Source organism: Phaethon lepturus, unplaced genomic scaffold, assembly GCF_000687285.1.
Source record: "Phaethon lepturus isolate BGI_N335 unplaced genomic scaffold, ASM68728v1 scaffold35789, whole genome shotgun sequence".
Classification (NCBI taxonomy): domain Eukaryota; kingdom Metazoa; phylum Chordata; class Aves; order Phaethontiformes; family Phaethontidae; genus Phaethon; species Phaethon lepturus.
In genome coordinates, this window is record NW_010563372.1 from 1 (window position 1) to 14003 (window position 14003).

General features: G+C 38.9%; 1 protein-coding gene across 1 annotated transcript; it reads right to left on the minus strand.

The window, feature by feature from the left end:
* Positions 1 to 6881: 6881 nt before the first annotated feature.
* CDKAL1 (CDK5 regulatory subunit associated protein 1-like 1) lies at positions 6882 to 12194 on the minus strand (the record flags this gene model as incomplete). Its single annotated transcript, XM_010294561.1, has 3 exons — positions 12031 to 12194; positions 9005 to 9117; positions 6882 to 7030 (listed from the first exon to the last, which is right to left on the minus strand). Coding segments are annotated over exons 1-3 (426 nt in total), but the record flags the coding sequence as incomplete, so codon positions are not given.
* Positions 12195 to 14003: the final 1809 nt, after the last annotated feature.

Here is a 14003-nt window from a genome sequence, read left to right on the forward strand (position 1 = left end):
GCCTCAGCCCGGCACCACGTAGCCAATGCTGCCACCGCTTGGCTCCGACCGACACAGCACCCAGCCTCGAGTGTTTCCATCAATTTTCAACCCTCCTCGGCTGAAAAAGTTGCAAGTCCTAGCTACTTCATACATTACCGTATGCTGATTTTATTTTGTGAGTGTGACTACTGTACAACTGTAAAACTTTGATAGAAAAAAAATCAGAGGGGTACACCTGAACTTGCCAATGCTAACCAGGCCTTGGGAGACAATGTTGTACTATTTTGAAAAAAGGAGGGAAAAGGCATAAATGAAAAGCACAGACAAACTAAGACAGCAGTAGATACACTCCAAGGATGGGACAACATTCTGGGAGAGATGAAAGATATCTACATGCAGGTTTACTTGTTTGCTCAAGTGACAGAACCTAGCTTTACACCTAGGAGCCACAGAAACACACACCAGGCTTACATGAACATAACCCAAGTTGGCTGTGAAGAAGGAAATAGAAATTACACTCAGCTCTGTTAGGCATGGAAAAAAAAAAACCACAAGAGAAATAAGTACTTTATTTGCTCCCATCAACAAGTAAAAAACACCAAAACCAATTTGTGTCTCATCTCTTTAGTGATTTTCTACCATCTCCAGCCAGCCTCCACACCACACAGCAGTCTTGTCTCTTAACATACCCTCTGGCCTGATGGAAAGAGAACAATATAGGTTAATGCTTTGGATTTGGAGACACAGCACAGTTCAAGATCAGCTGTGCTACATTCAAAATTCTAAAATTCTCATGAGCAACAAGCCAGACAACTAACTCACTTAGGCTTGCCTTGCATCTGTGGAGTAACAGTAGCAACTATCACATACACAGGCACCCACACGGCAATTGTCAAAAAAGCATTCCCAAAATGTATTAAAAGCACTCTAATGCAAAGTTGCACAGCAAAGGCTGGCCATGGCAAGTTCAGAGAACTTCACCCTAATCAGCAGTTTATGAAATCCATGAAACTAACACCTCAGTAGAGCACTCTACAAAGCTCTACATCACCAGTATGCCCGTGTTGAATTCACTTCATTACCGCTATTTATGCTTCATTTACTGATTGCTTAACCATCTACTACAAGGACACATTCAAGATATGAGGATGCATGTTACCAGAAGTTGAAATTCACCTTCCATGGTTCAATCCTTTTCAAACTCATTCTTACGGATTACATAGAGTTCAGCATTGCCAGAATTAAACCCAACTGCACAACCACTAGTGCATGTAGCCAATTGCTTTGCCACTAGAATTAACCCTAAACATGTATGCATGCTTAAATTTACCTACGTAAGCTCCCTACCAGTGCCTCTGAAGGCACTGTGCACATAGGATTTGTTTAGAGTCTCAGGCCTGCTCCTAACTCTCAGTTGCCAGCTCTGTGATTGTGAAAGAAAAACACTAGAAGAAAAAAGACATTGATTCAATTTAGATGGCCTTTAAAACAAGTGATTTTAAGTGGGATAAAGAAAACAGTACATGCTTGTCAGATCAAGCTCTAAGAGCAGTGATATAGGAAGCCATTATGAGGGGAAAACACACATAGTTCTTTGTAGTTCCTCCACAAACAGGGAAAGCATTTCCCAGTTTGAGTATTAGGAGTTATTCTGCAACAGAGACATCCTCAAAGCTAGATGCCCCACTGAACAGGAAGTTGCCTAATGGGAATAAGAAGTTGATGCTGAGGAAGCTGAGGTAGGAAAAACTCACTGCAAAGAGGTCATATATCTCACACTGTGCTACAAGTCAGAGGTGATAAGTAACAGAACTCTAGCCACACACATGCTAGGAGGTTTTACAGGGAACACAGGAGCAGTAGTACAGTAATACACAGCTGCCAAAACCACAATTATACATTAGTTTACAGAGACCTGGGGAACATGCACTGCTGCAGATGAGTCACAGCATGATGCTGCATAACTCTACACTGCAAGAAAGCACCTCAACAATATCTAGACCCATCATCCCACTCATTGCCTTATAGGACACTTCAGGCTGCACTGGGAACACCTGTATTCCTCCCAAAGAACTGTGAAATCTTTATCATCTACATTCATGAAGTCCATTAATATCACCTCTCATTTTTTGTTCATGTCCCATTTCACCCTCTCTCCTCATCCTCTTAACCATTTCATCACAAAGGCTTCAGATTCTAAACAGATAACAAGAGCTCTTATACCTGCTTGGAAGATGGCATTTGATATGTCCAACTGTAACAATTTTTTCAGCAGCAGTGAAAGAATGAGACTAAACATAAAAACCACCACACCTACACTCCAAGCATTCACATACTAACTGTGCATGACAGAGCAGGGTTTTCAGGCCAGAACACCAAGAACCAAAACACAAAGCAAACTTGTGACAAGAAGTAACCTAGACCTTCTGAAAGCAGAAGGCCATATCACTGGAACTGTTAAGACAATTATCTCACTTTAACAACAGGAACAGAAGTAAGTTACTTTAGTGCCTCTTTCAATGAGTCTCAATGACCAAAGGCTTTTAAGTACAGATTATCAATCAGCTGGAATCTGAAAAAGAAACCTGTTGAAGTAGTTATGCAGGTACGTAACACTATCAAACAATGCAAAAATAATACAGGATTGTGACTCTACAAATTATAGACAATGGAGGAATTCTTCAGCAATTCAAGCTACCACAGGATTTACACCTCAGTTCACTTTTCTCCTTTGCTCAGCTGCTTCACAGACAATGCCAGTTTCACGGCTGCAGTGTTGTCAGAGAACACAGAAATGCCTCTCATCACCAGAAAAGTAGTTTGGGTTACTTTGTGTATTTAGAACTCCCCACACATACACAAAAAGTTGTGAAGTATCTTTTTTTCTAAACTGGCACTGCAATCACAACCATTTGAAAAGTACAAACCTAAAAGCAAAGACTAAACCAGAATTCTCTGACTGATAAGGCTAAACATCAGGCACTTCATGAGCAGCTAATAAAGATCTGCTTTTTAGCTTAAAAAGGAATACTAAAAATATCTCACAATGAGGATGGCTCATAGAACCTCAAAATGACATGTTAATCACTGCCGCTTGTTTTACATGATACTTATGAAGCAACAAGAGAAGCATTATAAGCTTCAGAAGAAAAAAAACAGAAAGACCAACTGCTGATTCTGAGCAACTAAAAGCATACACCAGAAACCAGCAGAAACTTTAGTCAAAATACTTCATCAACCATTACACAGGCTACAGAAAATTAATTTTATGTTAACAAATGTATAAAATACGGTAACTTCTTCAAAAGGTCTCTACTTTACAACAACAAAATAAATCAAAATCTAAAATTATTGAAATTTTATTGTGCAGTAGAAAAGTCCTTTTAAGACAACACTTAAAGCACCAGATTCTGAATTGTGATTCAGGAACCAAGAGTCAATACCTATACAACCTTAGTCTTTTTCTTTTTTTCCACTTGGATGAATGAAATGGATTCCTGCAACACACTTTGCTGTGTCTGTACAGGGATGGCAAAAGTCTAAGGAAGCATGGTTTAGGCAACACAATGAACACTACTCAATGCCTTTGAACAATAAAGTCTATATTAGTTTGTAGCACTTCATCTGCTTTTTCAAAAGCAGACTAAACATGTTTGCTTTTAGATCTGTCTGTTGTCTGTTCAACATGATGTCCCAGGTAGATCAGAGCACTTGTTCTTCCTTGTCTTTTTCCTTCTTCAACTCCAATTTACTGTTTCAGCAGACGGGCAGTCTTAAGGCTACCTCAGCTATACCTACTGGTAAACAAAACTCACAAGTGTTTAGAAAATTAACAAGTAGAAGAGGCAATAAAAAACAGATAATTTCTTTGACAGTATTTTAAAATATTGAGATTTGATTTAGAGAAATACTTAAGTTCTCCACACAGTGAATTTCAGAGTTGTAAAGACATGTAACATGCACTATAAAAATTAAGCTTCCAACAGAAATTGGCAAGCCTCACCAACAAATACCATAATCACAGTAATGGGGTGAGCTCTTTAAGAACTACAGGGAGGAACCCATTAAAGATACAACATCTTCCTATCCAACAAACTTCCAAATAAATCGTGTGAGATAGTAAAAAGGACACCTCAACACAGACTAGTCTCTAAAACTACACAAGTGAAGCTGAGGGTCTACAATATAACCTAATTTCTACGTGCTAAATCAAAGCCAACCCTACTGAATTAGGAAGAAAACAATTCCACCCCTTCTTGCTTCTGGAAATCCATACTACAGGAAGAAAAAAGTTCCATGCCACCATTTATTTCTAAAAAAAAAAAAAAGCAGTGCAGGCAAGCTGTTACTGGTTTAGTTTGGCTGCATGTTAAATAACAGTTCTCACTTCCTCTTCATAAAAGGGAAAGTTACTGTTCATTCTTCTGGTGTTCATAAGTCATTAGTAATGTCTTCCCCCAGACTGTTTTACAATGACTGAGGGGGGAATAGTTTGGACCCAAACAGCCCAAAGCCAAAAGCAATTATCACAAAGTAAAAAGCATACCTAACTGCTTGATCCATCAAAACACATTCAAGAAGGCTGGGCCAAAACCCATTCATTCCACAGAACTAGAAAACTACAAATGCCAATAAATGTTAATACAACTACCCGCTTCGGAAGTCAATTCCTTCTGTCTTACTACCTATGCTCAGTTCCATTTTTCAATGATAAAATACTGTTAAATGGCACACATACTGAATTCCTTTCCTAAACAAACATGTGGCTCACAGTATTTGAGAGCTCCCAGCTTGCCCACTTCCTCTTTTCCCACAGTAGGCATTACTTGTCTGTACCATGAGAGTTTCTTCCTCCAGGGTGTATCTCGAAGGGAACACTCTTGTAGGTCTGCAGGCATATCTAAACTATACAGTGAGCCAGGCTGCCAAGAAACCAAAACCAGTTTTAGAACCAGTAAAGCCACCATCAACTACATTGTTTCCAGAATATGAACAAGTACCATGGTACAGGCCTACACTGATAGCAGCTGGTCCACACATTTCTGCGTGGCTCAGACTTAACAAAGGAGCCTTGTGTTCCCACAGGATGGTATGCAAGACCTGTTCAGAATACTGCCTACCTTCACATTGCAAAAGCAGCTAGAAAAATAGGTTCAGCTCTTCTGCTGGTTTCCCTCTGCTTTTTTTTTTTTTTTTAAGATGATGCAGTTCCTGATTTTTAATCAGCATTGCTGTTATTGCAATATCTCACACTGCACTCTCTCCCCAGACAGAGGTAGTCTTTGCTGGGAAAAATTGACGCACAGCTCTCAGTCACCTTTGGATATAGCCACTCCTGAAAGCAAGTGTGCTTGTATAGAAAGAACATTTTCAAAACAAAAGGAAAGGCAAAGGGTGGGGGGGGGGGGGGGGAGGGGAAATATAAGACTTCCTGAACAGTCAAGAACGGGGTAGAATCCGTGGGATTCTACAGGGATAAGGAATAGTATTGAAATAAGATTTTTGCAACAAGCCATAAAAAAATACTTCTATAATTAGAAGACATCATTATATCAATGTTCAGTTTCGGCTAAGTCAACTTATAAGGCAGGGTGCATTGTTACAACTTCTATTCAGCAGTGAAAGTCTGCCTAATGCTGCTTTTCTTCCTTCTAATTTTTTTCAATCTTGCAATTAGATAGCAGACATTAGAAACAGTGCTTGACCATTTCCCTTATAATGAAGCAAGAACTGCAAGTAAAGGTCACATTTTATTTTCTGAAACCAGAACTTTATTCCAGCATCTCTTCAATAAATGTTGTTGACTCAAAAGATTAGGAACATGTAGGAAAGCAATAAAAGTGTTTTTTTGATTAGCCTAAGTAACAGCTGTCAAAGGCACTGTGAAAGCAGATAATCTTCCACCTTCATGAATATTTCTGTATTTTTCCTGAAGTTCGTAAAAGCTTCCCATTAAACTAACAAATTCTAGCAACACAGAGGCATTGATTTAGAAATCAGTTCTTGCAAAATATTTATGGAACTTTGTTATTTTTTGTGTAGCATAAACAATATTAATTTTAATTTCAAGAAACATTTGAAATTTGGATTATGTTAAGCAATTTACTATCACTGAGTAACTACACTGTATAGGACAAAAAGATATTAAATCCCTTCTTGGCATTCTATCTGAACTTCACGGATGACTGATTTTTCAAGAAATCATGTTGGTTTTTTTCTTTTTAAAGGGATTGACAAGAGATACTAGAGAAATGTTGGGAAACTTTATATTGGCATTTCCCCTACAGAAAGATGGACAGCATGAGCAATAGGTTATGCACTGGATGCTATAAGTCTTAACTGCCACTTTATCAAGAGCAAGACTCTGGTCTTTTGTCTCAGTGCACATCTTTGACAAGGAAGTGACCCCATTTTCTCTGTACCCTCCAACTGGGTATTGCTGTCTGCAACTAGGATCTTCCATAAGCCTTCTCTTCTTAAGGCTGAAGGAACCCAGTCTCTCCTCATACATCGTGTGCTCCCTAGCCATCCATCTTGGTGGCCCTCCACTGCACTCACTCCACTACACCAATCTCTCTTTTCCTGAGAAGCCCAAAACTAGGTCCAAGCTGGATCACTGGACACAGCCCTCCAAATGCTGTCTCACAAGTACCACATAGAGCTAGAGGATCATTTTCCCAGACCTGCTGGCTATACTTCGGCTAACACAGCCCAGGACACAGTTTGCCTTTTTTGCTACCACAGCACATTGCTGACTCATGTTCAGCTTCTTGTACCTCAAACCCAAAATCTTTTTCTGCAAAGCTGCTTTCTAGTCAGCCTGCCCAGCCCCACCTTTACCACCAGCTAGGGTTATGCCAACCCTAGGATTTTGCATTTGCCTTTGCTAAGTGTCATACTGTTTCTGCTAGCACTTTTTCTAGTCTTTTAAGGTCCCTCTGAACCACAGCACTGGTTTCCAGCCTATCAGCCACCTCCTCCAGTTTGGCATGGTCTACAACTTGCTGAAGGTACATTATATCAAGTCTATTCAAGACATTAAAGAGATCTGTTCCAGTATGAAACCATGAGACACATTATCAGTAATCCATGCGGTAGCAGAGCACTTTCATATACACGTCCCCAGTAGCATCACTACATTGAGGTGAAAGGCAGTTGCCCTTTTCACCACCTCATATTCTCACACACAGCTACCATATTTGCAATACTTGCACTGAGTTCCAGCTTCATTAACAGCCTATAAAAGGAGAACATTCAACAGATGGACTTGTGAAAACTTACTTTAGCCAGAATTTGTAGCCCATATTTTTGTTCTGTTGAACAAAACTGAAGTTTCCAGAGGTCGTTAAAAACATCAGCTTAAAAAGAAGTTACCTAATTTCACAAAGAAGAAACCACACTGGGTAATTTCTGCCTACCACTTCAGCATTGGGGTTTGTTTGTTGACTTAATATATGTATATACATACACACAAATAAAGTAAATCAAGACATCCATTTAATAATGACCAGAAACTAGCAATTTCATGTACAGTTACCAAAATTACTCTGCAGGTATTTCTGTCCCAGCTACTGTAATATCTATTCAGTTTTTAGTTCTCAGTTTCAGATTCTAGAATAGAAATAAGTCTACATCTAAAGTTATGAACACTTAATTTTCTAAAAAGAGAAGGTATCAAAAATTTTAAGTAGTTCCTTCCTTTGCTGCACCCCATCTTTCCCACACTTCTGCCAATAAAATTCCAAAAGCACAGGACAGCCATCTGAATCTTCACAAGCCAGAAGCAGCTTCTGAAACACTATGCATTAGAGAAATTAAGGTAAAGAGAAGTTAAATTTAAGAAAGCCATAACAAGCTAAAACTGAAAACTCATTTGTAGCCTTACACAGACAGTTGTCACAAACAAGGCTTTTTGGACCAGCACTCCACTTGTCTGAAAAGAGCACACCTACTCCAGAGCTGATCTATTAATTGAAGAATCATCTGGGTTCCATAAAATAGCTCAGCACTCGAATAACTCAGTATGTAGTTTCTACTTAAAGACAGAAAGATCAACTGCAAAAAAGGAAAATTACATGTAACAGTTTAACAATATCATGAGATGTTAAAGAAAGAAACAACCATTTTGTGAAATCAGGAATAAAGTACTGCTAGCAAAATATCAGGAAAGACAGCTTTGCAGTCTTTCAGTACAAGCAGGATGCAAGTTTAAATACAAGACAGATCAAAACTTGAATTAATGAATAAAATTTAAATTTTTACTGACTAGTGAAGCTACACAGTATTCAGATAATAGTTCTCCATTGACACAGAACATCAGTCTATCTACAGCTTTCTACAGCTTTTCTTTCAACACGTTTTGCATCAAAATGATGAAACGTGGCCAGCACAACCACAAGTTCAGGTTTTTTGTTTAGGGTTAAGGAGCAGGGAGGGGTGGAACAAGATTGACAAGGAGTATCTTTAAGTACTTGAAGAAAAGAAGAAATAGCATTTTCTGCTTTTTCAAATGTACAAAATACAATCCTGTATCATCCCACTGCCATCACACTAATTGTCCCTCACAAACCAAAGGATCATGCACACATAGTTCAACTCTGCTCCAGCAGCAAACACACACATCACTAAGTGACAACACATTTCCTTCCTCTCTCTCTTCCTTGGGTTCCATCAGTTACAATCAGACAACCAGTTAGATTCTGCATAAGAATTAAAACTTTTCCTTCTGCTCTTATGAAAAGTTTTCAATTAAGTTTAGCAAGCAAAACACCCACAAAAGACACTGCAGGACATCTATTAGATGTCTGCCCTGTCAAGAAAACCTAACAATTCTGAAAGCATTCATCTTGTAATCATTCTGCTTAATCCCAGGAAAACACTACCTCATCACCTGCAAATCAGAAAGAGATCAAAGAGGGATTTAAACAAGTGTAATTAAGACTAAAAAAATTTGATGACAGCTGGACAGCTCTGAACATTCATCCAAAAAACCTGAATTATGTGACTTGTCTGATATTGTTACCTGTAATTTTGTATCCATATGCAGCCAGCTGCCCAGCCATATATTCGCCATCTGAATTATTATGAGAACATCCCCATGTACGAATCCAGATTTTCTGAGCACCAGGAATAATGCTGTTAAACAAAAAATGAATGAAAAAGGCAAGTTAAAAGATGAGCAAGCTTCCCCTTTAAGTTCACTGAACACACTCAATTAACTGTAATTCTACAAATATAAAATAAGCAACACAAACAGTTACAACTCCAAAACAGCTGGGGAAGAACATCATGATTATGTGGTTTTAGTGTAGTGGGTATTAGGTCTGGCTGACATGGAGTTAACTTTCTCCACTGAAACTCACAGCATGCTGTGTTTTGTACCTGTAACTAAAACAGTGTTGATAACACATCTGTGTTACAGTTATTGCTGAACAGTGCTTGCACAACACTAAAAACTTCTGTTTCCCACTGTGCTCCACCACAAGCAGGCTGGGAACAGACAACAGGTTGGGAGGGAACACAGCCAGGACAGCTGACCCAAATTCACCAAAAGGATAATCCATACCAGGTGGCCTTGTGCTCAGCAACAAAAACTGGGGGTTTGGTCTTTCCAAAGCAGCCATCATTCTGAGACTGGTTGGGCATCAGTCTGCTTGTGGGAGGTGGTGAGTGATTGTTTTTTGCATCACTTGGGTTCTGCCCCCCACCCCCCACTCCCCTTTCCTTCACTGTATTTATCCACAAGTTTTCTCTCTTTTGCTCTACCAATTCTCTCTCCCAGCCTACTGGGAGGGGGAATGAGCAAGCAGCTGGGTGCCTACTCCATTGCTGGCCAGGGTCAGCCCACAAGTGGCAAGAAAAGAGTTTTAGAATGGAGAAGGATCAAGAGCTGTACGATAAAAAAGAAATTCAGTGCACTGAAGTTACAAACTTCAGTACACAAACAAGTACCTTTCTGAAAATTGTATCATTAACAGATGACCTTGAAGTGACTGCACTGAAGTTAGGCCACCAGCAAACAAACTGTTCGAGCTAAACTGAAACCTTTTGATATTATCACACCCCTTCATTGTAGTTCCCTCCATACAAGACATCTTTATAAATTCTTAACTTAAGCCTGCCACCAGCCACACTAACATCTGAAGGCTCATGTCCCAGCCTTCCTGGGCTACCACCACAGCATGGTGTATCTGCACCATGGAGCTAGAGCGCACAATGGTTTAAGAACCAACAATAAATTCTGCAAGAAGCTCTCACTGAAGTTCCTGGGATAACTGTGCCAGTGAGCTAAAGATGCCAGTACAAGAACAACACGCATCCTAGAACACAATCCTTTACCCTGCCCACATCTCTTTTTTTCTTCCACCCAGGCTTCTTTTTTTTTTTTAGAGGTATTTCCCCTAGCTAGGAATAGAAATTTGTTGATGGAAGATTAATGATCATTAAGTAGGCATGTGCAACACACGTTGCACATGTACATTGTATTTAGACTTCCTACTGTCTAAACAAGATACATTCAACATGCTTTCTTGGGTCAAAACCACTAAAATACAGCTTGTTAGATAACATATAGTACCTAAATACTTAGGAGAATAGAGTGCTAGTGAGAAGTATCTATAGACTGCCAGTTCAGCTGTACATACACTCCTGGCAGAATGGGGGTCAATGCACCTTTATGGGGCTTCACAGAAAGGTGCATTGGTATGCTTAGAAAATCTCTTTTGAACACTAAAGAAAAACCAAAATTGAATTTCCTGTGCATTCCAGACATACTTTGTTTTCATTTTTATAATGTGGGGAAATTTTATCCACCAGCTTGAAATTAATGGTAGGGACCCAAAATCCAGTTTGAAACGGCAGTAGAAACTAGAATAAATAACCGAATTCACCTATACTTTAACCAATTCCACTGCAGCAGAAAATTGATTCTGTTCTTATTGGAATCACAAGAAGGAAAAATGCAAAGATATGTTCTTTAGTTACTGCATACTATTTCCACTGAAATAAAACAGTATGTTCAAAAGAAGTCTCACTGTTTCACTTGCAGGATGTACATACAAATAGTACAGCCTTTGGAAATCCCAGGTTCCAGAAACCAGGTGCAAAAACTGAAGCAAGGGAGATGTACCCTTGGTGGGAGAGGATCAGGTGAAGGAATACTTCAGCAAACTGGACATATGCAAGTCCCTAAGATGGGATTTACCCACAAGAGAAATATGGACGTACTGAAGACAGTACAACAAAGGGCCATGCAGATGATTAAGGGACCGGAGCATCTCTCATAAGACAGGCTGAGACAGCTGGGACTGTTCACCCTGGAGAAGGCTCGGGGGATCTTATCAATGTATGTAAATACCTGAAGGGAGGGGCCAAAGAGGACAGCTCTCTTCAGTGGTGCCCAGTGACAGGAGCAGAGGCAACAGGCACAAACTGGAACACAAGAGGTTCCCTCTGAACATCAGGAAACATTTTTTCACTGTGAGGGTGACCAAGCACCAGCACAGGTTACCCAGGGAGGAGATACTCAAAAGTTATTTAGGCACAGTCCTAGCCAACTGGTTCTAAGTGGCCTTGTTTGAGCAAGGTCATCTCCAGATGACCTCTAGAGATCCCTTACAACCTCAGCCCTTTGGCGATCCTCAGAATTTTGTTTATATTTCTCATTCCAGATGTCAAAAGGCTACTCCAGGACTGCATTTTGAAGAGCTCTGCTTCTATTGAGGTAATTAACATGAAGCAGGCAATTTTTCATAAATGTTCCACACATAAAAGCTTACATAGCAGGAACCGTTTTTCCAGCCTGATTGCTCCATTAATTAATATCTCAGTCATAACTGATTTCTACAGAAAATTTGTCTAGGACAAGAAATTTGCTTAGGATTTATTATTCATTACTGCTACACTTTATAAACGCTGTTTTACTCATTTTTCTCTTCTATTCATATTTTACATTATGAGATAATAAGAACTTTCACCTTATTTTTAGAAGCTGACAGTGCACACAAGATATGAGAGAAGCCATGAGAGAGGATTGATGGAGGAGTTTACCTGTCACTTGGGGGATCATCATCTGTCTGATTTTTTTGTGAAATGCGTTTTCGCACTTTTGGAAAAACGTTCTTTCTTATAAATTGCCGATCATGTGGTTTCAAATCTTCTGCTGACACAATATCTTCAATATCTTCAAGCACTGAATCACAGGCAGCAGGCATCTTCAAAAAGCCTTAGAGAAGACTGGTATTAGCAAGCGTTTGAATACAAAACGAAGGTCTAGTTATCTACTGCACACGCTCTCATAAAAAAAAGTCAGATATATTTCTACATATACCTGCAATAAATGATGCATATGAGGGATACTGAGCACATAAAAACAATCAACTATCCAGAGGTATTTCCTGATGTCCTCTTCCCCTGAGACCCCTCAAACACAGGTAGGGAGAAAGCCACGAACCATATAGATTTTTTTTTTTAAACATCTGTACCTTGTTATCTTCTAAATCAAAAACCCTGCAGCTTCTCTGACATGATATATCCAAGATAAAAGTATTCTTAATGTCAGGCATCATCATGAAATAATGATTTCACGTTATGTGATTGATATGCTTCCACTCACATCACAGAAGAAGAATGAAAGATACAGCATTCAAGTGCCTGCTTCAGAGGCTGTTCTGGCTCTTTCATTTGCATGCTGAAAATAGGTGCATGGTAGTTCAATAAGTCTTCATAGTCCTTTTGAAAACGAACCGAACTATTCCTAGAATGCCTCATCCCACAGGCCTTTCATTTGAATTACTTCATTCATCAGACAGCAAAATAACAACTCCTGTCCTCATGTACAAGATGTTAAACAACTATACCTAGCTAATATAAAATAGCTAGATTATCATCTGGCTAATATACTAGAAGATCATTAAAATATAATTATGTTTGCCACAAGAAAGTAAATATATATGCATATATATCTCCCAGCAGATCTCAAGATCCAGAGGAGCTTTCAGGAAAGAAAGAAAAGTTATTTACTAAAGGAGCCTATAAAAAAGTTACTGCATTAATTACATGTCTCACACTGTGCTATATGTAATTCTTAATCAGAATAAAGTCTAATTTACCATTGGAAACTTGGGTTAGTGTATGTCTCAACAGTTTACTAAGGCAATCACACAAGGGCATTTCAGAGTTTACAGGAAAAATACAATACTTTCCTAACTGACAGTGAAGAACAAAGTAAACAAAGCTTTAATTTCTTTAAGACCAGATTTCACGAACAGAAAATTCAGGCTACTGGCCTACAAAATACTTTCAGGTGTTGCAAGTGAATTATTAAAGAACATAAGTTAAACACCTGTGCATTTTCCCTGTATGAATGCTTCAGTCAATCTTGCAAAATGTACTTTGAAATAAAACTTCATATAACCTGAACCATTAGATATCTGCATTTAACTTTAAAATGAATATAACAATGTCACAAAGAAGATGCCTCTGACAAAGACATTTAAGCGTTTAGTATTCTTCTAGATCAAAAGTCACTGGACCTATAAAAAACACAGCAAACGATGAACTAAAATAAAAAGCTATGAAAACATTTAGCGATAAAGACTACTGGAGGTGGGGGGAGGTGACATCCCTTACACTTCCTTATGCCACTAAGAGTATGTACAAATAGGTAAAGTTATCAACTCAATACAGGGAAGGAAAAAAGGTTTTGATTTGGGTTTTTTTGCTCTCTTCCAGAAAGATATCTGTTATAATGGAGCAGCTAGCAAAACAAGTAATCTTAGTTTATTTCAGTGACCCACAAAAGAAATAATATAGCCAAAATAAAATTCATACCTTTTTAAGCTTGGTCTAAATCCTCTTGGATAATAATACTGGGGAAAAAAAGAAAAAATATATGGCATGAACAAGCAGAACTAGCAGACAGAAAACTATGAGTTCATGTTACTGCCCAACCAGCATTCATCCTCCCTTTGCAGAAATCTGCTTCTTGCTCAGTTTGACCTCGTTAAGACTGGGTACACATG